Here is a 24,384-nt window from a genome sequence, read left to right on the forward strand (position 1 = left end):
TTTACATCTGAGAGGAAAGCAAATTCACAAAGAGGTGTTTACAACTCAAAGAAGCTCAGAAATCATGCATTATTTGGTTTCCTGGGTCAAACATAACTGATGAGAATAACACCCTCTCTGGGGCACCTTGGTGGTCCTCAGTCCGTTGAGCATCCAACTCTTAATAGGTTCAGGTCATGCTCTTGAGATTCTCTCTCTCCCTCCTTCTTTGCCCTGCTCATGCTTGCGCATGCATGTGCACATGTGCACGTGCGTGCGCTCTCTCTCTCAAGATAAATAAACATTTTTTTAAAAAAGAATAACACACTTTCCTTTAGTCAGTCATGGTTTTTTCTTGCAATTATAAAGTCACTATTCTTTTGTATTTACTATGGACATATTTCCATTATCATTTTCCAAATCATTCTTTGTCAGAATTTTTGGACAGAATTGATTCCCAGTTATAATTTACTTGCAAATAAAAACTGCTGGAAATTCCCATTATTTTATATAGTGTGGGAAAATGCTTATATGGAGTGTTGGTGGCAATTCTCAAGAATATGACAGATTACAGCCCTGGCTAGAACTCCCAAGAGCACAACTTCAGGATCCCTCTCAAGAAAACTTTTCTGGGGCCTTGGGGTGGCTCAGTCGGGTTAAGTGTCCAACTTTGGCTCAGGTCATGATCTCAGGGTTCATGAGTTCAAGCCCCATGTTGGGTTCCACGCTGACAGCTCAGAGCCTGGAGCCTGCTTCAGATTGTTTCTCCCTTTCCGTCTGCCCCTCTCTCACTTGCATGCTCTCTCTCTCTCGCTCGCTCTCTCTCTCTCTCTCTCAAAAATAAACATTAAAAAAATTTTTTAAAAAAGAAAACCTTCCTCTATATTCTTACCAGATTATGACCACCATTGACATCCACTGAATGTCTTGTTGGCAAAAGGCTAGGTGTTATTTTTTTCTGTTTCCAGGTCTCCAATTTGTTTGTGACTTTAAAATTAGTTTCATTGCAATACAATCTAAGTTTATTTGGGGAGTGTTTGCTGTATCATTGGATTTAATGAAATGTTTAGAGGTGCAGTAGGCATGACTTTGAGTATATAATGAAAGAAAATGCAAAATGCTTATTGATTTATGATGTGGTTTCATCTTAGCTTGGGCAAACCATGCAGTATTTAATACATAGTAGCAAAATATTGACTATTGAAGCTTGAAAAGAAAAAAAATAAAATAAAATAAAATTAGTTTCAGAACCTTGAATTGTTTCTTGATTTGAATCAGCAGCTAGACTGAAGGAGGAGCCTTAAGAAGAGATGTGGCCTCACCAATTAGCATTTGTTTCTGAGTTTCAGAGCTCTGTGCTCAGGTGGCTATCAGCCAAAAGCAGATGATATGTTCAGGTGTTCTTTTCTTGTATCCCTCAAAGCTTTGTTTGAATTTTCACAACTTCTTGTACCTTCCATGTGCATGGTAGCCCCCAAAGCAATGTCCTTAAAGCACAAAGGAGTTCAGGCCATCTCCCCAAGTTTTTCATTAGCAATTATCCTGTGTTGAAACACTACCCACATGGAAGTTTCACTATTCTTAAAAGAACTCCTTTGACTCTTGGAGGAGCACAAGTCAGCCAACAGAGATCTGATGTGAGTGTTAGAGACTCAAGCTAGGTCCTGGTTTCAGTGGAATATCAGGAGTTGGGGGAAAAAAAGCATTTGAATGTGTAAGGACTCTTTGACAAGTGTTATTGGCTAGAACAATAAACACAAATCATTAGCGGCTACTCTGGTAAGAACAGAAAAAAATATCTCCTAGAAATGTTTAGGGTCAGGTCAGGGTAGTATGATAGAGAAATCCAGCTTTCTAAGGATAAAGGATCAAGCCATTATTTGTTTTTATTAGTTATGGGCTGATTTTCATTCACATCAATGACAGAAATGTAAGGTGGAGAAGGGGTAAATACAAGCACAAGCTTAAAGCACTTCAGTATTTCATCTGGGTGATCTTTACTTAGTTGGTTACCTTCTAATTATTGCTACAGAAGCACCATTCTGGAAAGTATTAAATACCTGTAGCGAGGGGTGGTGCTGAATGATATACATTTAGGATTGGTTAAACAGGCAGAGTCCCTACCATCTGGAAATGGCTAATTATCTGGTAACAAAACAATGTAGTGTTACCATTATACCCAGCTATGGAGGCCTGCCAGCATATGAAGTATTATTAGATTACCATTGAAGCATTAGGGAAGTCATCTGTCCCCATTAAATAGTAAGTGGGCTAGCAGGAAGTCATTATTCATCTTGATTATAATTGAACCTTTACAAAAGAGATGCCAGAACGGAGAGGCAATTTGAATCCATTTAAACTGCCCAGTTTGCTAAAGAAAAATGTTACCTAATTCTAAGCTAAATGGAAAAATTCATAATACATTCAACTATACATGATACATTTTGATTTCTCAGCTGAAGAAGTAAGAGTTAATGCTTTACTAGATGACTCCCTCTCACAGAAGAAGCCTGAGCTTAATTCTGACTTAACCGAAAACATTACATATTTGAATTTCACCACAGTAGAAGATTTATGTAGTATACAATAAGCAACTTATTTTTATTATACCGTGTGACTCAGATATAATCTGGACAATTTATGTTTACCTACCTGCTTGAACAAATTTTTGGTAGTTTCGGCCAATCACACAGAAGCTATGTGACCTTAAGAAACTAATGTCACCAGCATCCCACCCCATCCCCCATTCCTTCTTCTGGAGAACAAAGAAATTTGGCTCCATCCCTAAAGTCTCTTGGAATTCTCAAATTCTCTGAGTCTATATTGATTGACTTGGTTGCCATGGCTATAGAATTGAAGGTTTTTCAAGATACCCTTAAAAATATGTAGAAAAGAAAATCATTCCTGTTTGTGCCAGGAAGTTAGTAGTGCATTAGGACTAATTCTCATTTCAAAGTTGAAGAAATACAGAAGAAAAAATCCTGAGAGAAGATTTTTATATTTTTTCTTGATTCTTCAAGGCACCTTATTTTCCCCTTAATGGCTAGAATGATAGGATCATATAAAGACATCCATTTAATTTTGTTCATAACCACAAGTAATACAATTACTCTCACCATAACCAAACTCTGAATTAGGTTGAATGAGCAAGAGAAAAAATGATAGATAACTTAAGGAAAAGCTTTCAGGAGTATATATAGTTAATTTGTATTCTCTAGGAAGTAAACAGGGTTTGGATCAACATGCTCTAAGTCCCAAAAATATGACAATTGAAACATGAAGCCATGGAGATTCCTCTTGGTCTGTTCCCAGTTAAACAGTGTACTACACAGTTACACACTGACCATGCAGTTTAGTAGGAGGGTTTGAGGAATTCTTATGCCTATAACAACACATCAGGCATGCTCTTTTCCTTCTGAAAGTTTCCCACAGGAGAATGGGGAGATCTGAGGCTACTTCACCTCTAAGCCTGTTTGCTTGCCCATAAAATGAAGATAATGCTTTACCTACAATAGGAGCGATTAGGAAGATTAGAGAAAGCTTTTTGACACTATGTATGCCCATCCGTAGGAATCACTCCCTAAATCATACTATGAATTGTCATTCTTTATTACCTTTACAATTTAGAGAATAATAACAATTTTTTTAATTTAGAAAATAATATATACGATTTCATAGGACTATTGCTTACATTAACTTGATAAAATTTTGTGGTTGTTTTTTAGTGAGTCTCTCCATGTAAATACAGATAGTGATTAGGACTCAAAGTAATTTAATGATGTACAGTTGTAAAATCCATAAATATTCATGAACATTTTATCAAGTAGTTCCTATGTACCAGGTCTTGTGTTTCCAAGAGTATTTGTACACCTCAGTTGGAAATGGTTTATTCCCTCTTGTGAGTTGATTTCTGTAATTAATGCTTTATTGCGTGGTATTCACCAAGTAAGTCCCAAGCATTCATTGAAGTAGGTGTGTTTCTTGTGTAATTAATAAGATCCCTCTTTAGTCTGCAATACACACCAGAGGTGTCAGCCATTAGGGAGAAAAATATGAGGCATTTTGCAAATAATGCTCTTTAAGTTAACTCATTTTGCTTTTTGTATTATGCTTGTAACTTTTCAATGATTTCCCTCTTAATCTAATTGAGTGGGAAATATCCATTTTAAGAGACATACTGCTTTTTTAGGAAGTTCATTTAGAGTTTAAATTATTTACAAGGCCTCCGTTACTTTCTATTGAATCTTGGTTTTGTTTTTGTTTATGTTCTTATTGGCATTATCAACATTACTGGTTACATTACCTTTGTACAGTAATAAGCCTGCAGGACCTAGAGATTCTATTTCATATTGCTTGTACATTTCTGATTAAGAGTTCCATGTAAGCCTGACTAAGGAAGAGAGAGAATAATGAGCCCCTGTATTTCATCATCCTTTTTTTGTTAATGTGATTACATCTCAGGGCCCCTGACTAGCTCATGTAATAGCATGTACCTATTGATTTCAGGGTCATGAGTTCAAGCCCACATTAGGTTTGGAGTCTACTTTTAAAAAATTTAGTTCCCATTTTCTACCTTTAAGATTGTTTTGGTTTTATTTGTGTCCTGGGATATTATAAAGCAAATCCAAAACATGTAATTTTACCCATAAATATTAACTACTTTTAAGATTATGACTAATAACTTTCTGATTTATATTCTGAATTCATTACAAATATCTTTTTGCAATTGGTTTGCTCAAATAAAGGCCCCCCAAATTCTACCTATTATCTTCAATTGTAGTCTCTCAAGTTGCTTTTTAATCTGGAAGAGTCCCATATTTGGATTCCATACTCCTGACTTAGAGAGGAAATAGAGGGGCGTCTGGGTGGCTCAGTCAGTTAAGCCTCCGACTTCGGCTCAGGTCATGATCTCACGTTTGTGGGTTCGAGCCTTGCTTCAGGCTCTGTGCTGACAGCTAGCTCAGAGCCTGGAACCTGCTTCTGGTTCTGTGTCTCCTCTCTCTGCCCCTCCCTCTCTCAATGTCTGTCTCTCTCTGTATCAAAAATAAATAAAACATTAAAAAAAATTTTAGAGAGGAAATTGTTCACTTGTCCTACACAAGGTCCCACTGTTGTATTTATTCTTTATATTTCTTATGATTGGATAGTAAAATCAGATTTTGATAGGATTCAATTTCAAGCTTTTAGGCAAGTATACTATAGGTAGTTCTATGTACTTCCTATTACATTGTATGATGTCTGTCAGTTATCCTTATTTTAATGATAATATTGAAGCTTAATACTTACTCCTTTGGTGAAGAAGATTTCAGAAATCCATTTTGAGGGCACCCTAAGTTACGTATCTTGAGTTTAGCATTTTAATTCTCTCAGTGAAAAATTTTCTTTTTGCACCTTAATGTTATATTGTTGAAATTTTTTACATCACAGAGCCAGAAAAGCAGACAGATCTATTCTGACATGTGTTGGTTAATCTGGATGACCTAATTGTCAAAGGAGATTTCCACAGAAGGCTATGGTTCCAAAATTCTCTCTTAAGGATGAAACATTCTCTCTTCAGCGAAGGGGCACATTCCCAAGAATATGCTCTCAGTGCTTCCAAAGAGAGACTGGTATAAAAAACTACAGATAATTTAAATATAAACTTCTGACGAGTAAAAATAAATTGCTCAAAGAGTTTTATTTCATAAGATGTTGGTGTTTTGTTTGTTGTAGGAAGAAATCTTTCCTGTTTTCTGCTCTGTATGCTGCCTTCATCTTTGGTGGTCGGCACCTAATGAACAAACGGGCGAAGTTTGAACTGAGGAAGCCATTAGTGCTCTGGTCTCTGACCCTCGCCGTCTTCAGGTATGTTGATTTTTTTTTTTTTTTCATTTTCCCAGTGCCATCCATTCATTTCATCAGATTTGTCTAAGGAAGCAATGATTGAGCATTTTATTTTATATCACATAGTTTTGGTTGTTCAGTACATTGAAGATAAAATACAGCCATGTCCAGAGAGTAGGCCTCCATTGCAACCAGCTTGCCGTCATATACTCAGTCTCTTCTTTTCAGGCTGTCTCCTTTCTTGTCCAGATGGCTCATGCGCTGATCCAGTTTCTCTCTTAGGCCTAGATGCAGTGTGTCAATTCCATTACTTGTGTTGCTTAAATATAGATGAAGGGCTACGTGCAAAGCCACACCGGTAAATTGTTACTCTGTGGCAGAGTAGGGTTTAAATGTGTTGGGTGTGCCACGACTCCCCACGGGCCCGATTGTCCGTTACGGACAACCCCCTAAAAAGATCTTTAAACTTCCACATCGGGATGGCCCAGGGACTTGGACAAGGTATGGTTCGATGAGGTGAAGAACGGAGGCCACATTGCTGCCGCCTGGACGTGACTGCAGCTGACCCCAGAGGGGCAGGGTGCATACCCCAACGCTTCCAGACAGTGATGGAGACCCACCAGACGCGGCCAACAGACCCCGTGGTCATACCTGCCCCTGTCCTGTCCCTCGAAGGCCATCAGGGCTGACCGCCCCCCCCCAAAACCAACTAATATGTAATCAAAAAATGATACTCAGACACATGACTAGATACTGGACGCCTATCTATGTCAGTATTAACTAGACCAGAGAATGCTTCTGCCCCACATCCCCAAAAGCACTGTTCACCCCCCCCCCACCATTGCCTGAGCTGACTAAGTGGCTTATGTTTATCTAATGAGTTGTCACTTTGAATTGGCTGGAACTTCGCCCAGAGGCTGTCAGCATTGGGTCTACCTCTCCAGGTGCATCTGCCATCCGACATTCAGACACACTCCTGGAAGCTTGACGAAGCATTTCTAGTTTTGTAATATTTGGTGATCTAAGCATTCACAAGACTAATTAACACACAGCTGGTATCCGAACAAGTGCCAGAAAATACCTACAGTGCTAATAACAAAGGCACCTGTTTTTGTGTGTGTGTTTTGCTTGTCAAAACCCACAAGTCTATAACTAGGCTTAGGGTAAGGGGGAGTGCAGGGGGTAGATGTAAATATATTACAAAAGAAAACTTAATATTTATGAATTTTTATTTTTTCATGCTACATATTAACTGTTCTATCACTAAACAGAAATAGATGGTATCATTAAAAGCCTCATTAGTCACTTAAGGCTTCTTAAAAATAATCAGACAGGAAGAGGATTTTCATAAACTCTAATGATCTGTACATTTCCATTATGTCAGAACCGTGCATCCAAATGCTCATTTACTTTCTACTACTGACTATAATCTAATTTGGTAAATTTTGTATGTTCTACATCTGAAGTAGACAGGATCTGTCACTAAAAAATTCTTCCATTTCAATGTGTATTAGAACATGATGCTTTGTAATACAAAGGAACATTTTCATTTTTATTCACATCTAAGGTTCACAGAGCGTGTGAAATACTAAAGTATTTTGATATTTGAGGGAAAAGTTATCTTTCCTCAATGTTTATCTATTCTTTTAAGAGAGCACAAGCAAGGGGGAGGGGCAGGGAGAGGGGGACAGAGAATCCCAAGCAGGCTCTATGCTGACAGCAGCAAGCCCGGTGTGAGGCTCAAACTCATGAACCCCGAGACCACGACCTGAGCCAAAGATAGATGCTCAACCAACTGAGCTATCCAGACGCCCAGAGGAAAAAGTTATCTTTATCTTAATGATGCCTTTCAGCTTTTTTTAAAGAGTTTTCAACAGAAGCCTGTATCTTGTTTTTTATTTTTATTTTTATTTTTTATTTTTTATTTAATTTTTTTAATGTTTTATTTATTTTTAAGAGAGAGAGAGAGCGTAAGCAGGGGAGGGTCAGAGAGAGAGGGAGACACAGAATCTGAAGACAGGCTCCAGGCTCGGATCTAGCTGTCAGCACAGAGCCCGACGTGGGGCTTGAACCCACGAACGTGAGATCATGACCTGAGCCGAAGTCAGAGGCTTAACTGACTGAGCCACCCAGGCACCCCAAGTATCTTGTTTTTTAAAAACTTGAACACCTATGAGCAGAGTACAAGGAAATCCCATTCACCAGTTACCTTGTTTAAACAATTATCACTGATGGGTTAATTTTCATTCATCTATATTTCAACCAATTTTTCTCTGTCCTCCAAAGTACCTAGGACTAATACAAACTGAAATATTTCTGAATGAAATATTACCATTTCTGAACATTAAGTACTCTCAAGTTAAGTAACCAACCAGAGAATCATGATTTCAACCTAAATTAGTAATAATTCTTCATCCTTCAGATTTCAGATTTTCCCATTTGAAAAAAGTTTTTTTTTTTAATTTATTTTTAAGAATCTGGATCAAAATAAGATCCATACATCCTTGGATGTTTTCTTTTAAGTTAGAGGTTTCTACTTTCCTCTCTCCTCAGCTCTCCCCAAACTCCCAACTCTCCATTCATCCTTTGAAGAAAGCACATCATTTGCTCCTTCAGTTTCCCCCAGACTCGCTGATTTTCCTGGTGGTGTTCTTCTGTCTCCTGTATTCCTTATGGGTTGGTAGTTAGATCTAGAACTTTGATTGTATTCAGGTTTAACATTTGACAAGACTTGCTATAAGAAGAAATTTGCCTTTATCAACAATACAGTTATCCTAAAATATATATATTTATTACAGCATAGGCAGGGTAAGACTCGATTCTTTGGCCATATTTAGCAGTATCACAAAAGAGAATAATTTGAGGTGCCTGGTTGGCCCAGTTGGTTAAACATCCAACTCTTGATTCAACTCTGGTCATCATCTCACAGTTCCGCTGAAGCATGGAGCCTGCTTGGGATTTTCTCTCTCCTCTCTGCCCCTCTTCTGCTCCTGAGCACATGTTCTCTCTCTCTCTCTCTCTGTCTCAAAGTAAATAAACTTTAAAAATAATTTAATTCCCTAGCATGTAAATAATAAGTTTTTTTCTTGTGTATCATTATGAACTCATGGATTTATACTTTCTGTGTCAGTGATTTTTAGATGAATTTGATTTGGGTATATTTTAGTTCATTGCTATTATTCTTTTTGATGCTAAATTTGTGATCTTTGGTGAGCCTAGTTGGCCCCTGAATCCTTCCACATGCACTGAGTACTGCTGATTTGTGTGTGTGTGTGTGTGTGTGTGTGTGTGTGTGTGTGTGGCGGGGGGTTGGGGGGGGTTGGTGACAAGATGTTCCAGGCCAGGCATTTTGTGTATTTGTAATCCAGAAATGGAATTAGTAATTTCTCCTTGGAGCCCTAGCTCCTTTGGGGTAAGGGAGATAGTATTTACAAACCACTAAGTTGTGGCCGTGATTGTAGGTGCCAAGGTAGTTCTTATTTCTAGACCTTTTGGAGGCCAGAAATACAATTTTTTTTTAAAAAGATGTATTCAGAGTTAGTACCAATACTTCTAATTCATATTTGCTACTCAAGAGTTTATACTTAATTAATTTCTTGTATCTCCTTCCTCTCATGCCAAAATCCAAGCTCCCAATGTCAGCCAGTAATTATTTATTTACTTTTATACTAAAATGCATGTGCAATAGCTATTAAGAGTACCTTTTCCAGTTTAGATGGACAAATTCTTCTTGTTTTCTCTTCCATTTCTTATTTACTTCCTTTGGAGCCGTATTTTGTATAAAAAAAAAAAATTTAAAAAGCAATACTACATAGAGTTCAAGCATGGACAATTGAGAATCTTGTAAAAATTGTTCATATTTTTCTAATAGGAATTTGGAAAACATTGACAATAGAATTCAATTGTTCTATTAACTGAACCTGGTTCCATGTTAGAGTATACTGAGGTTCCTCTGTGCCTAAAGAATTCTGGTCAATGACATATTGGAAGAAAATACTAAATACAGAATGATATGCACAAAATATCTATAAATCATTTATTAATACATTTGGCATTTGGGTATTTCTAAAAGTATCTAAAAAGTTAGTAGAAAAAATGTGCTCAGTCCTTATATCTGTGGCAAAACAGAGGAGACATGCTTTTATTAAATACTAGTATTTCTAGAAAATAAAACAAAAAAATTTCTTTGCTGGTAAAGTGTAGTTCTAGGGGACTGGCAATTTAGAAATAGTGGCTCGGTCAGTTAAGCCTCTGACTCTTGATTTTGGTTCAGGTCATGATCTCACAGGTTGTGAGATCAAGCCCTGCATCAGGCCCTGCACTGACCATGTGGACCTTGTTTGGGATTCTCTCTCTCTCTCTGCCCCTGCCCACTTAGCCTCTCTCTCAAAATAAATCAGCATTTTAAAAAATAATAATAAAAAGGAGGATAAAGGTTTTTTCTGTAATATGTTATCTTGTTCAGAACAAATGAAGCAAATACAATGTTAACAAGTTTCAGTCCTAGATAGGTTTTTATTATTCATTTTGCTTTTCTGCATTTAAAACATTATTTAAAACATTCAATATATGCACATGATCTCATACACAATTCTAGAGAATCTCAAGAATAGTTGCTATTTTTATTTGGAAAGAAGTTGTCATAAACCTTCAAAAGATGCTTTTGGTGTTTTGCCTCAGAGATGTTTTGTTGAGAGTTGGTATGAATTTCTCTATTTTGGCCATATAGGATAACTTTATTATTATTTGTAAGCATATATGTTTAGAGAGATTTTTTGAATGGATTTTACCTTACTATATAATACACAAATTTTCAAGTGTGTGCGTCAATAGAGCCCAATAGAGAAGTTTAGAAATTCCCTGCTCAGGAGACGTTCTGGTATTAGGTGGCCTGCCTCTACTGCCCTTTGTCATTACAGGATAAGATAGTATTATGTGGAATAAGAAAGAGAACCAAAATTTTCAGCCAGGGAAATTATAAATGAAGGGGGGAGAGAAACAGTAAGATTTTTCTTCAAAAATCATTGATAATGTGATTGTTTTGTGTATTTTGCTGTTTAAGAATAATTTCTTTTTCTCAACTTCTCAAGCTTGCCCCTTAGCTTTTTAAAGTAGCCAGAGATTCAACTATGACTAATTTCCAGATGCCGCATACTGTGTTTACTCGTGAACTGAGACAACTGAGATGAGAATTAATTTGGACGTGCAGAGTACTTAAGCAAAAACAAAGAAATGAACGAACAAAAAACCCTGTCTTCTCACCAGTCTATTTCAGAAAGTGGTGTGGGGTTTTCCAGTTTGGCAAGAATTATCTATAGAATATTTTTCTTTCTGTGTGTTTTGTTTTGCTTTTGTTTGTTGTTTCTTGTTTGTTTTGTTTTTTTTAGAGAGAGAGAGAGAGAGCAAGCCAGGGAGAGGGGCAGAGAGAGAGAGAGAGAGAGAGAGAGAGAGAGAGAGAGAATCTTAAGCAGGCTCCATGCTCATCATGGAGCCGAACATGGGGCTCGATCCCACCACCCTAGGATCATGATCTGAGCCAAAATTGAGAGTTGGACGCTCAACTGACTGAGCCACTTAGGAGCCCCAACCTATAGAATATCTTTCCTCTACCTCTTTACTTTGGGATATTGACTGAATATATGATCATAGTCTTCATACAGGTCATGTATCATTTAATTTATTTTTTAATTATTTTTTAATGTTTATTTATTTATTGTGAGAGAGAGAGAGAGCACCCATGCTCACGTTAGCACAAATAGGGGAGGGCTAGAGAGAAGGGAGACAGAATCCCGAGCAGGCTCTATGCTGTCAGTGCAGAGCCCGATGTGGGGCTGTGTCTCAAGAACCATGAAATCATGACCTGAGCTGAAATCATGAGTCTGACACTTAACCAACTGAGCCACCCAGACGCCACTATTTAATTTTTGAAAGCTGTCATACGTTTTGATGGAGTTGACAGAATATGATCACAACTGAATTTTCACCAGGCCTGCAAGGTATTCATTTTATTTGCTAATGATGTCTCCAAGGTTTTCGTGCCTGTTCCTTCCCATTACCTACACCTTGCCTGCCCTGTTCAGATTCAAACCCTGTGCTTCTGGCATCAGCCGGTCTTTAGGAATGTGACTGAGATAAGGACCCAGTGCCCTATACTTCCAGCCTACATGCCAGCCAGTCTCAGGACACGCACTTCTGTATTTTAATGATACAATTCTGTGTGGCGTTCGGCTCTAGATATTTGAACATATCCTTAGGATAAATACTGAGAAAAATTCTGGTACGTCGAATTAGTAAGTCCTTTGGATGAGATTGTTTCTCATGGCAAAAGTCCTCAACGGCTTCAAGTCGCCTGTGACCCATTCTTCTCTGACGCTGCTGAGTCATTAAATTATGATGCTATGACATCTCAGCTGCCTTAGTACAGTTGATTTGTAAAGGATTTTCTATGTGTTTATTGAATGACTTCAACTCCTTCTAGATTGGGTGGAGATGTGTGGTGCTTCTGATTCAAGCAGCTTTTGCCAGGCTCTATCTGGCAGTGTTTTCTTCTCATTGGTAGCATAAGGAGTTCCAAGGAGCCTGCCAGGTCTCTGACCCACAACAGGTCAAAGCAAGGTGTGGAGTCAGTGTACATCAGAATAAGACGTGCTGCATATTTATAGGCACCAGTATCACACTTGCTTCAGATTTGCTTACTCATGTTTCCCGGTGATTCAGTGTGGCCTCAATTATTTTATGCTTCTTGACAAAATCAGATGTTCTATACTTTGCAGGCTGACTTCTCACCTTGTTATTAACTGGAAGTTATATTGAAACTCACTTTTATTTCCTGGCCTTATTTTAATTTTTATTAAATTTCAGTGTTGGCTTAAGTATAAAACATATTCAAGCTTAATAGAAAATTATTCTTTTCTTAGGTGAGATTTACAAGAACAAAGTGTTTAAATATAGTACAGCAAACATTCAGGAAAGTGTGTTGAACAGTGCAGAGCAGCAGATGAATGATATTTAATTAAATCTACACATGTGCATCAGTATTTAATACCTAAAGAATTATTAGCAATTATTAAGGCAACACATATATAATAAAACCAACGGAAACTATTCAGATGAGAAAAATATGGCGTATAAAAAATTTTTTGGGGGGTGCCAGGGTGGCTCAGTCGGTTAAGTGTCGGACTTTGGCTCCGGACATGTTCTTACGGTTTGTGGGTTCAAGCCCCTCATCGGGCTCTGTGCTAACAGCTAGCTCAGAGCCTGGAGCCTGTCTTCAGATTCTGTGTCTCCCTCTGTGTCTCTGACCCTCCTCTGTTCATACTGTCTCTCTCTCTAAAATAAATAAAAACAGTAAAAAAAATTTTTTAAATTTTGTTGGGGTGCCTGGGTGGCTCAGTCAGTTAAGCATCCTACTCTTGGTTTTGACTCAGGTCATGATCTCAGGGTCAGGTGATGGAGCACCACGTCAAGCTCAGAGCTGGGCGGGCAGCCTGATTAAGATTCTCTCTCTCCCTCTCTCTGCCCCTATCCTACACTTGCACTGTGTGCATTCTCTCTCTCTCAAAAAACAAATAAATAAAAATATATAAAAGACGTGTTGAAGGGGGAAATAAGTCAACCTGTAAAATGAGGAAACCATGAAAATGACAAATTTCAGAACAACATAATCAATTTATTCTCAAGCATCGCTTGTCTAGTATTTTGTTCTGTGGTTGCCAAAAGCAGTCTCCCTTGATCTACAAGGAGAACCTTACAGAGAACGATTCTAGCGATAGTAATTACATAAATGAAATGGATCCATGAACTATAAATGCTATAGGAGGAAATCCCTATTGCACTGATAACAGGTTATAAACTTCACATTTTTAAATGTAGCCCCAAGGGGGGCCAAAGTTAACAAAGGAAACGATACCTCTAGAAAGCATATGCTGAGTAATTAAAAAAAAATAAAACAAGGACACCTGGGTGGCTTAGCCGGTTAAGTGTTCAACTTCGGCTCAGGTCATGATCTCACAGTTCATGAGTTCAAGCCCCGCGTAGGGCTCTGTGCTGACAGCTCAGAGCCTGAAGCCTGCTTCAAACTCTGTGACTCCTTCTCTCTCTGTCCCTCCCCTACTCACACACACTCTCTCTCTCTCTCTCTCAAAAATAAATAATCATTAAAAAAAGAAGCAGGCTGCTAATAATACCATTTATGAAAAGTTTCATAATCCATAAATGAACACTACATTTTATTTTTTAACATATGTGCCGCAAAAGCATAAGAATAACATTTGAAGCTTCAGGCTATCTTTATTTCTGGGGAGGCAGAGAGAATGACCAGATTAGAGATGGTCCCAAGGAGTCTTCAACTCTTTTTTTTGTAAGATTTTATGTCAATACAAATAAGTCAAACAAGAAAAAGATAATTGTGTTTGATACAAAGTATGGATGGCAGTTTTTTTTAAGTTGAAAGCAAAGAATGAAAAAATGTACTTTTTAATAGAAGAGCTAGCAATTGTACTTAGAAGTGTCTGGTGAAATACTAGTGTGCGTTATATAAAACAAGGTTGGTTGGGAGGCTTGGGGGGCTCCCTTGGTTGAGCATTCGACTTCATTTCCACTCAGGCCATGATCCCAGGGTTGTGGGATCAAGCCCCATATCCGGCTCCTTGCTGAGCCTACGGGCTGCCTCAGACTCTCTTTCCCTCTACCCCTCTTTCACTCGTGCACTCTCTCTCTCTCTCTCAAATTAAATCAATCAATCAACCAAGTTTATAGCAAAATACAAATTTTGCCCTGTTGACCCTCATACTTCCCCCTCCTTCGTAATGACAAATGTGTAGTTAGAATTAAGAATATTTTGTGTTTTCTCTTCTCTGATAGAAATCCTGAATTAAGAGTATCCTTTCAGTTATAGCTGAAAGGATAAATTTAGGACCTTTCTTTTCTGAACATTTGTTGTTGGACTCTTGAAGACTATTTTAGTGTTTCTATCTTATATAAACATAGATGGTCTGATAGACAACGTGTAGACAGATGGAAGTCAGATATTGGTCATTTAAACATTTGTTCATCGCTACATTTTGTCAAAATGATTGGTTTTTACATATAGTCTATTTGAAAATGTAAAATATCACCATATATGTATGTATAAATAGCTTGTGCATTTTTTTCGTCTCTGGATTTTGTGGCATTTTAGCAAAGAAACACAGCACAGAAATATTCTGCTCTGATGCCGTATTTATAAATTACAGCTTCTGGCTCATTTTTTAAACTATATCTAATAGATGTATAGAAAAGTCTCACTTCCTGAAGGCAGGCTGTATAAAAGTTTTATTTGCAAAATCAAATCAATTTTTCTCAAAAATGAATTGTTTATTGAGACATAAATCAACAGAGACTGGAAGTAACATGATAACCAGATGATGTGGCTGTTTCAAAGGTCAGGGCAAAGGATAACAGCAAACACGTTTTGTTTCCCTTCACATCAGGAGAAATGTGAAGCATCTACACTGAATAAAAGAATCCAATAAATTACTAAGGCAAGAAGCCTAAAAAACAATGAAAGCAAAATAGTCCAGTGCCATAAGAAAAAGAATCCCTACATTTACTCAGTACTTCCGGAGCTGGCTTCCTTGCCTGATGAAGGGCACCACGTCTTCATAGATGAAGGTGACGATGTCTAGTCTGAAAGATAATGGCTTTCCTCAGCATTTTGAGATGTAGTTGAGTCCCTTTCCACACGAGAGCTGCCAGGATACTATTCCATGTGAATATCCATTTTGTTATTCTGTTAAACAGTTTTTGCCACAACGGAACTAGCATGCAAATCCCCATTACAGGATAAAAAGAACTCTTTCCTGCCTGCTCCTCTCCAGCACGTGTGTGTGCACATCACACCCACCCACCCACACACATACACACACACACACTCACACACATACACACACACACTTCGGCATGCTCTCAGCTTCCTGGGAATGTCACGCCAGCCCCCCTTTTTCAGATACAACCCAAGTAAAATGCTGCTTCAGCGGAGACCTTCCATCAAGTTCCCGTGCCAACAAAGAGTCATCTGTGATTCTCCTCTCTGCACTTCATTAGTTCTGCCAGAGGCATCGATAGCGGGCAGAGAGGAGTGTCAGGACATAGGCTATTTCATTAGCATTGTGTTTTTTCTTTAGATGTTTAAAACTGGATCCTTTGCCAGAATAGACTGTAGCCTCAAATTACAATGAAGTGACCGTAATTGAATCACTTGACTCCTTTTGAAAAATCCAAGAGCAAGAATAAAGGTAAGGAAAGGGCAACTCTCCATCCTTTAACAGCAAGACAGAGCTTACAAACTGAGAGCTGTACATCCTTGCTTACTCTGGACACTCTTAGCTCTATGCCCATTGTCCCAGTGTAATTATTAATAGCTCCCCTCTCGCTCTCAAAATGTCCCAATTTGAATGGTAAATGAAATGGCTATTCTATTTTTACCCACTGAGAAACTGTGTTGGCTCAATGAAACAGAAAAAGGAAAAATACTAATAATCATTTGCCAGCTTAGTCCTAACAAGTTTTTATTTTTTGTATTGCCTCTCACCTGGATCTTGCTCTCTTGTCTGCAACGTTGCCATATATTTGACATTTCATCACTCCAATTTATTCATTTTTTTATATCAGACAAACTAGATTTTCTTATATAGTTTATTGTCAAGTTGTTTCCATATTACACCCAGGGCTCTTCCCCACAAGTGCCCTCCTCCATGCCCATCGCCCCCTTCCTCTTTCCCCCTCCCCTTCAGCCCTCAGTTCATTTTCAGTATTCAAGAGTCTCTCATGATTTGCCTCCCTCCCTCTCCCTAATTCTTTTCCCCCCTTTCCCCTCCCCATGGTCCTCTGTTAGGTTTCTCCTGTTAGACTTATGTCATCATTCCAATTTAAAATATTCAAGCCAGATCCCTTTTGTTGACCCCATAAAACATCTCAAAATTTGTCACTATTTTCTTAGCAAACACCATTAAGTTATTTAAAATACACAAATAACTCTTTTAACCAGTCACTAAGTTGTATAATTACTCTCAAATATCTAAAGTAGCTATCTACACCGCTCCATTCCCATGCTGGACACTCCAATCATGACCTTTATCACTTCGCTTAAGTATGTGCCACCATTAATTGCTACCTCCCACATGTTTTCTCTATCCAAGCAACTCTACACACCATATCATTTTCCAGTAGAAACCTTAATTGAAACTCCTTTGCCTATAGGTTAAAACTTCAGTCTGTCTATAAAACAATTATAATCTTACCTTGACCCACCTTTCACCACTGCCCTATACAAATTTTCCACCCAAGCCAACATAGGTTTGTTTATTGCCTGCAAAACACACTTTGCCCATCCTAATTTCATGTCCTTGAATACACCACACCTCTGTCTCTTTCTCCATTCTCCCTCCATTTTTTTCCTCAGCCGTCGCTTTGACTTAACTTAGAATGCCATCTCATAAAGACTTAGCATGTATCATTTGAGCAAGTATCTCAATTTCTACCAAACTTGTTACTATGTATAATTTAATCACACCATAGGCTGCCTTACCCATGTGCCTCCTGGTAGGCTGTATGAGTTCCGTGAGGCAGAATTATGTCTCGCTGTTCCTGGAACACCGAGGCATATGCAAAGTTTCTGAATTAATAGATAAAAATCTGACATTTGGCTACTTCTCCAGTCACATGTGATTGGCATTTTCAGTCATGTTCACTCGTTCACCCTTTATATTTCTTGTGGTCAACTGCCTCAGACACACCCAGTCCAGTTTTTATTTAGCATTATAAGGCTTCATCTGTGACACTATACACATGCTTTATGAAATCTGCAAAAGACAAGATACAGTAAGTGTTGGCAAGGATGCAGAGAAAAGGGAATCCATGTGCACTGTGATGGGAATGTAAATTGTTGTAGCCATTATGGAAAGCAGAATGGCAGGTTCTCAAAAAATTAAAGATAGAACTACAAAATGATCCAGAAATTTCACTTCTGGGTATTTATCCAGAGGAAATGAAAACACTAACTTAAAAAGATACATGCACCCCTGTGTGTTCATTGCAGCATTATTTATAATAGCCAAGACACAGAAGCAACTTAACTGTTCATTGATGGATGAATGAGTAAAGAAAAAAACATATATAGTGATATATGTGTGTGTGTGTGTATGTATGTATGTGTGTGTGTGTGTGTATATATATATATATATATATATATATATATATATATAATGGATTATTATTAGTCCATGAAAAATGAGCCTGGATGGCTCAGTTGGTTAAGCGTCCAACTTCAGCTCAGGTCATGATCTCACAGTTCGTGGGTTTGAGCCCCATGTCAGGCTCTGAGCTGGGAGTCTGCTTTGGATTTTCTTCTCTCTCTCTCTCTCTCTCTCTCTCTCTCTCTCTCTCTCTTTCAAAAAAGGAATAAAATCTTGCCATTTGTGACAATATGGATGGGATTTGAGAGCATTATACCAAATGAAAATGAGCCAGACAGAGAAAGACAAATAATGTATGGTCTCATATATATGTGGAATCTTACAACAAACAAAAAAACTGCAAACTCCTAGAGAACAAATTGATGGTTGCCAGAGGCAGGAGGTAGAAGGTGGACAATAGGACCGAAATGGGACAAACGGCCAGTTATAAAATGAGCACATCGTGTGGATGTAATGTACAGCAAGGTGACTAGAGTAACACTGTGTTATGCATTTGACAGTTGCTAAGAGAGTAAATTTTAAAAGCTCTCAGCACGAGAACAAAAATTATAACTGTGTTGATGGCCATTAACTAGAATTATTGTTGGCGATCATTTTACAATATATGCAGATATTGAATTATTAGGTTGTACACCTGAAACTAACATAATGCCATAGGTCAATTATATCTCAATTGGAAAAGAAAAGAAATCTGAGATGGATGTCATGTAATTGCAGGGGTCTCCCTAAGGCCTGCAAAGCTCTACACATTCTGGTCTTTGTTACTCTCTGACCCCCCCCCACCTCCCTGCCCCCTCCACTCTCCCTCTGTCCCTCTGCTCCTCCCCTCCCCCCTCCCTTGTCCCCCCTCCCTCTCTCCTGCCTCTTGCTGTTCCTTAAACATGCTGGAAAGGCCGCTCCCTCAGGGACCTCACCCTTGCCCTCCTCTGCCCAGAACACTTCTTGCCGAGATATTCCAACCACTTGTCCTTAAACTCCTTCAAGTCTTTGCTCAAATTTTACCTTCTGAGTGAGGCCTTTCTCAGTCTCCCTCTCTAAAGTCGCAATATTCTCCACCACACACTCCTTACTGCCCTTGCCTGATAATGTTTTTCTCCTTGGCACTTACCTTCTGGCCCATTCTATGTTTTGCTAATCTCATTCACTCTCCTCCTACCGGACTAAACTCCATGAGGGCAAGAATTTCTGTCTGATCTTATGCCTCAGCTCTTAGTCCAAATCGGTGCTTAATGAATGTGTGTGTGTGTGTGTGTATGTGTGTGTAACTAAAAAGGGAAATGAACTGACAGTGAAATAAAAATGGGAGACGAAATGAACAGTTGTTAGTAATTCTTTCCTTTTTTTGGAAACTCTTTCTTCCCAAAGGAGGGAAATAAAAACTTGCAACTTTTCCCTTCCATCCAGGAACTACCAGTTAGTATTTCCAAGAAAATAAAAATTAAGTAAACATATATTTTGCTTGATTTTGTAGTAATAAAAACATGCGTTCTGAAGGAGAATTCCAAGCTGCTATGAGAAGCAGCCAGGAAGACGCGGACCGTCCTGCTAGGCACGTGCCACTAGATTGGTCTGACTTATCTATTTCCTTCCAAGTTAAGTAAAAAAAATCCCCTCATCATGTAATGATCAAGTCCAGACAGGACAAAAGCTTATGATTTATGGCAGCTTGTTATAAATGTAAAGTTTACAGAAAAGTCAGACCATCGCCAATGTGATGCATGAAAAGGGCTGCAGGTTAATGTAAGCGCAGACAGAGAAAGGCCTCTCTTCCTGCCAACAGGGCAGTCCGCTTGGCAGCGTTTGCCTACTTATAATTAGAAACCTATTCAATAGTGGGGTTTTTTAATTAAATATTCTTTTTCTAGTTGAAAAATGGAAAAGTCTGTGTATATAAGACTGAAAACCATGGGAAACACACACAGAAAGCCCTTTAATCACCACACACAGATATATTTGTTGTTGATGGTTTGGCACATGCCTTTTCCATAATTTAATGCTAAGCTGAGATTCTTTCATCATAATTTTAATTCTCCAGTCCAATTAATATATTTGAGTTTGGACAAAAGTATGACTTCAGTAATACCTGGGTATTACCAGTGCTACAACAACTTGAAACAGCTGACACGTAAGACATTTTACATCGTTTTACCAAAATGAATTAGTATTTAAATAGCTGGACTGTGATAGTTTTTCTGACACTTGTATGAGAAATAACAGGAGCCTTCCCGAAGAGAGTGCACAGTCATTTAGGGTGTAAGTGTAATATCCCCGAAGCATTTGTTAAGGATCATTTTTAAGACTGAATTAAGGATTTTGGCGTGTAAACTTCCTGTGTTACCTCACAAATTTTTTAATAATTCTTTTTGTCAGTGGCTAAAAAAAAAACAATTATAAGATTTTGAATGAGGAAGTGAATCCTTAAAAAAAAATCTTTAGACCTAACTTTTTATGAAATTGCCTAATTGCTTAATCTGGAATGCATCAGATGATGCTGACATTGACCATTTTTAAACATTTTTAAATATTGAAGGATAATTGACATATAATACATGACATCATCACGGTGATTCAATAATTCTGTACATTAATGCAGCTGCTCACCTTGGTACGTCTAGTTACCGTCTGTCACCGCACAAAATTACAATACCGTTGACTCTATTCTCAATGCTGTACTTTTCATCCCAGTGATTTATTTATTTTATAACTGGAGGTCTGTACCCCTTAATCCCCTTCACCTGTTTGGCTTCCCCCCGCTTATTAAGTTGAGTTAGCCACAGTGGTAGGAAGAATCCTCAAAATGAATGACATGCAAAAATACTAGAAGTTTTTTCTGGAGAGGCCCGTTAGTGAGCAGAGATTTAATGGAAAACACTGAGAGATGAATCTTCCTTCTCTTCATGGCCCACATGTCCTCAAGGACAGTGGAACACCGTAGAAAAGACAAAAGATCAGGGTTGTTCAATAAAGAAACCTTAGTGACTTGAGGCGCCTGGGTGGCTCAGTTGGTTTAAGCATCTGACTTCGGCTCAGATCATGATTTGCTGTCTGTGAATTCAAATCCCGCTTCTGGCTCTGTGCCGCTTCCGGTTCTGTGTCTGCCTCTCGTTGCCCCTCCCCCGCTTGCGCTCTGTCTCTCTCTCTCTCTCTCAAAATAAATAAAAATGTTAAAAAGGAAACATTGGTCGCTTAGACTCAGATTATCCACCGCTGTTAGTGAAGTGCAAGTCATCCTCCTAAGTATCACGCCTTTCCCCTGTGAAAGGACGATTGCGAGCCTCTTCCGACCTCAGTCTTAAAAGCGTTGCCAGTTCTTTCATGAAAGCTATTAGATTCTCTTCGCTGTATTTCAACCAAGCACTTTAGATCATACCTGTTCGTGTATTTTTGATGATGCCACGGACCTGACAGGTTGCCTAGCGCACTTGATTTTGCGTGGGAAAGAGCAAAATCCCTTACAACCAGCAATTCTCCAGCCAGTGCTCCCCGCAGTTTAGCTCCTTGAAATTCTTTCTCTACCATTGGTTTCAAAATCATCACAGGTGAGAATTGGTGAAGGTTATTTGTTCCCTTCTTTTTTTTTTAATAGCTTTTTTTAATGTTTTATTTATTTTTGATACAGAGAGAGACAGAGCATGAGAGGGGGAGGGGCAGAGAGAGAAGGAGACACAGAACCGGAAGCAGGCTCCAGGCTCTGAGCTAGCTGTCAGCACAGAGCCTGACGCGGGGCTCGAACCCACGAACGTGAGATCTGACCTGAGCCGAAGTCGGAGGCCTAACCGACTGAGCCACCCAGGCGCCCCTGTTTGTTCCCTTCTTATCATCACTTAGGAGTAAACCGTCATCTTTGCAGGAGCCTGTGGTACCCAAGAAGCCCTCCTTCTGTTCATTTTCATCCGTGATAGTTCTTAAAGTTTTCAGAGCTCTGGGATTTAGATTCCAATCTGTGTCATTAAATACTTCATTATTCATACACTGCACTTCCCTAACAGGATAATAAAGCAATGGTTTACTTGTGGTAAAAGGGTGGACAGAGAGATGGGTTTTTTAATTTTTTTGTTTCTGAGAAGCGGATAAGCATCACAGACATGCAAGGTAATTAAAGTAGTCAAGAGACATGATTCACTGATTCTAGGTATTTGTTTTCATGCAGACCTGGAGCAGAAATCTTCAATACAGCTTTATATAATTGCCTACAGATTGAAATTATAAATCATTAGCTATTCAGAGTTCTCTTATGCGGAAGTTAATGATTTGGGTTCTTTATAAAGGTCTGGCTTTAAACTGGAGTTCACATTAGGATGGTACAAAAAAAATATTTACAAAGGGCTAGGTAAAGACTGCAGAACTTAGGAAAGAAGAGCTGAGAAGAAAACTTAATTCTTGCCTTTAAAAAGAACATATATCAAACTCTAGAACTTTTGCAATCTGGAACAGACAGCCTGGCTCAGGAGATTTTATCTTAATTGCTTGTACTGCTTCTTGCCACGTCATATGTTTTTGCTGAAGCCAAACCCATTTTTTAATATTTATTTATTTTTGAGACACAGAGAACACCGGCAAGAGAGTGTGGGGGAGGGGCAGAGAGAGCGGGCAGACACAGAATCCAAAGCAGGCTCCAGGCTCCTAGCTATCAGCTCAGAGCCCGATGCAGGACTTGAGCCCAAGAACCAGAAGATCACAACCTGAGCCAAAGTAGACACTTTGTAGGCTGAAAAGTGGCTCTTAAAGGGCTTGTGTGCTTGGACTCACCCATTCCAGGGTCTGGTGCAGAAGCAGCTGATCAGGAGTCTCATTTGCTTATTTTAAAGCATCAGACTGATGGGCAAGCATCTGATTTAACACACACGTAGGGGCCTGCTGCAGTATGCTCCAGGGACAGAGGCTGGTGGGCACCATCTTCGTGCTTCTCTCTTCCTCGCTACAGCTAGCAGGTATTTCCAGAAAGGTGTGTATAGCCTTGCATGCTGCCCTGATTTTTATGGCTGCTGCCAGGAGACACCTCCACATCACTTTGCTGTGGTAGCCAGTGGGGCTTGGTTGCTGTCCCACAGAACTGTGTATATTTGCATATGTTACAAGCCACTGCCCCAGGTTCTGTCGACTTAGCAGCCTGAACCTAACTGCTGAGATCCTTCTGTTTGGGACCTTGACAGATCTTTGCATATCCTCAACTACATGGAGACATTAAAAATAAATTAGACTACTTTGATAATCACAAAGGTTGAGAACTAGATCAAGGTTGAACAGTAAGTTTCATCTCCTACATAAGGCCATTCCTTCAAGACTGGGAGAGGTAGCTGTTTTATTTATTCATAGAAACCAACACACAGAGTCAAAGAAGATGAAGAACAGGAATATGTTTCACATGAAAGAATAAGATAAAATCTCAGAAAAAATCACTAATGAAATAGAGGTAAGTGATTTACCTGATAAAGTTCAAAAAAATAGTCCTAAAGATGTTCACCAGACTTTGGAGAAGAATGGATGAACCCAATAAATGCTTCAACAAATAAATGGAAAATATAAGAAAATACCAAATGCAAGTCATAGAGCTGAAGAATACAATAACTGAACTGAAAAATACAGTACAGGAGTCTTAGAGCCAATACATGAACAGGAAAAAGGAGAAGTGAACTCAATGACAAGACATTGGAACTCACCCAATCAGAGCAGGATAAAAAAATGTTAAAAAGTGAAGATAACTTATAGAGTTAATGGAACCACAGAAGCAGACCAATGCTTGCGTTTACAGGTCCCAGAAGGAGGAGAGAGAGGGAAAGGGGCTTATTATTAGAACTTATTAGAAGAAAGATTGATTGAAAACTTCTCTAACCTGGGAAAGGAAGCAGACATCCAGGTCCAGAAAGCCCAGAGAGTTCTAAAGATGAACAAACACACCCACACAAAGATACATTTTGATTAAACTGCCAAAAGTTAAGGACCAAGAGAGAATTTTGAAAGCAATAAGAAAAAACAACTTGTGTAGAAAGGACCCCCCCCCCATCCCACTGCTGCTGCTGAAACTATTAGCAGATTTTTCAGCAGAAATTTTGCAGGCTAGAAGAGAATGCAAGGACATACTCAAAATGCTGATAGAAAAAACTTCCAAACAAGAATACTTACCTTGCAAAGTTCTCACTCAGAATTTAAGGAAAGACAAAGAATTTTCCAGACAAGCAAAATCTAAAGAAGTTCATCGGGAGCACCTGGGTTGCTCAGTCAATTAACTGTCCAACTTCGGCTCAAATCATGATCTCATGGTTCATGAATTTGAGCCCCATGTCAGGCTTTGTACTAGCAGCTCAAAGCCTGGAGCCTGCTTCAGATTCTGTGTCCGCCCCCCCCCCCC

General features: G+C 38.8%; 1 protein-coding gene across 1 annotated transcript in view; it reads left to right on the plus strand.

The window, feature by feature from the left end:
• ELOVL6 (ELOVL fatty acid elongase 6) overlaps positions 1-24,384 on the plus strand; it is a 150,922-nt gene that overhangs the window by 88,599 nt on the left and 37,939 nt on the right. The window contains exon 3 of the mRNA XM_029941957.1: positions 5,692-5,823. Coding sequence (XP_029797817.1) covers positions 5,692-5,823 — 132 coding nt within the window. The remainder of the gene's footprint in view (positions 1-5,691; positions 5,824-24,384) is intronic.

Source organism: Suricata suricatta, chromosome 1 (assembly GCF_006229205.1).
Source record: "Suricata suricatta isolate VVHF042 chromosome 1, meerkat_22Aug2017_6uvM2_HiC, whole genome shotgun sequence".
In the NCBI taxonomy this organism is placed as follows: domain Eukaryota; kingdom Metazoa; phylum Chordata; class Mammalia; order Carnivora; family Herpestidae; genus Suricata; species Suricata suricatta.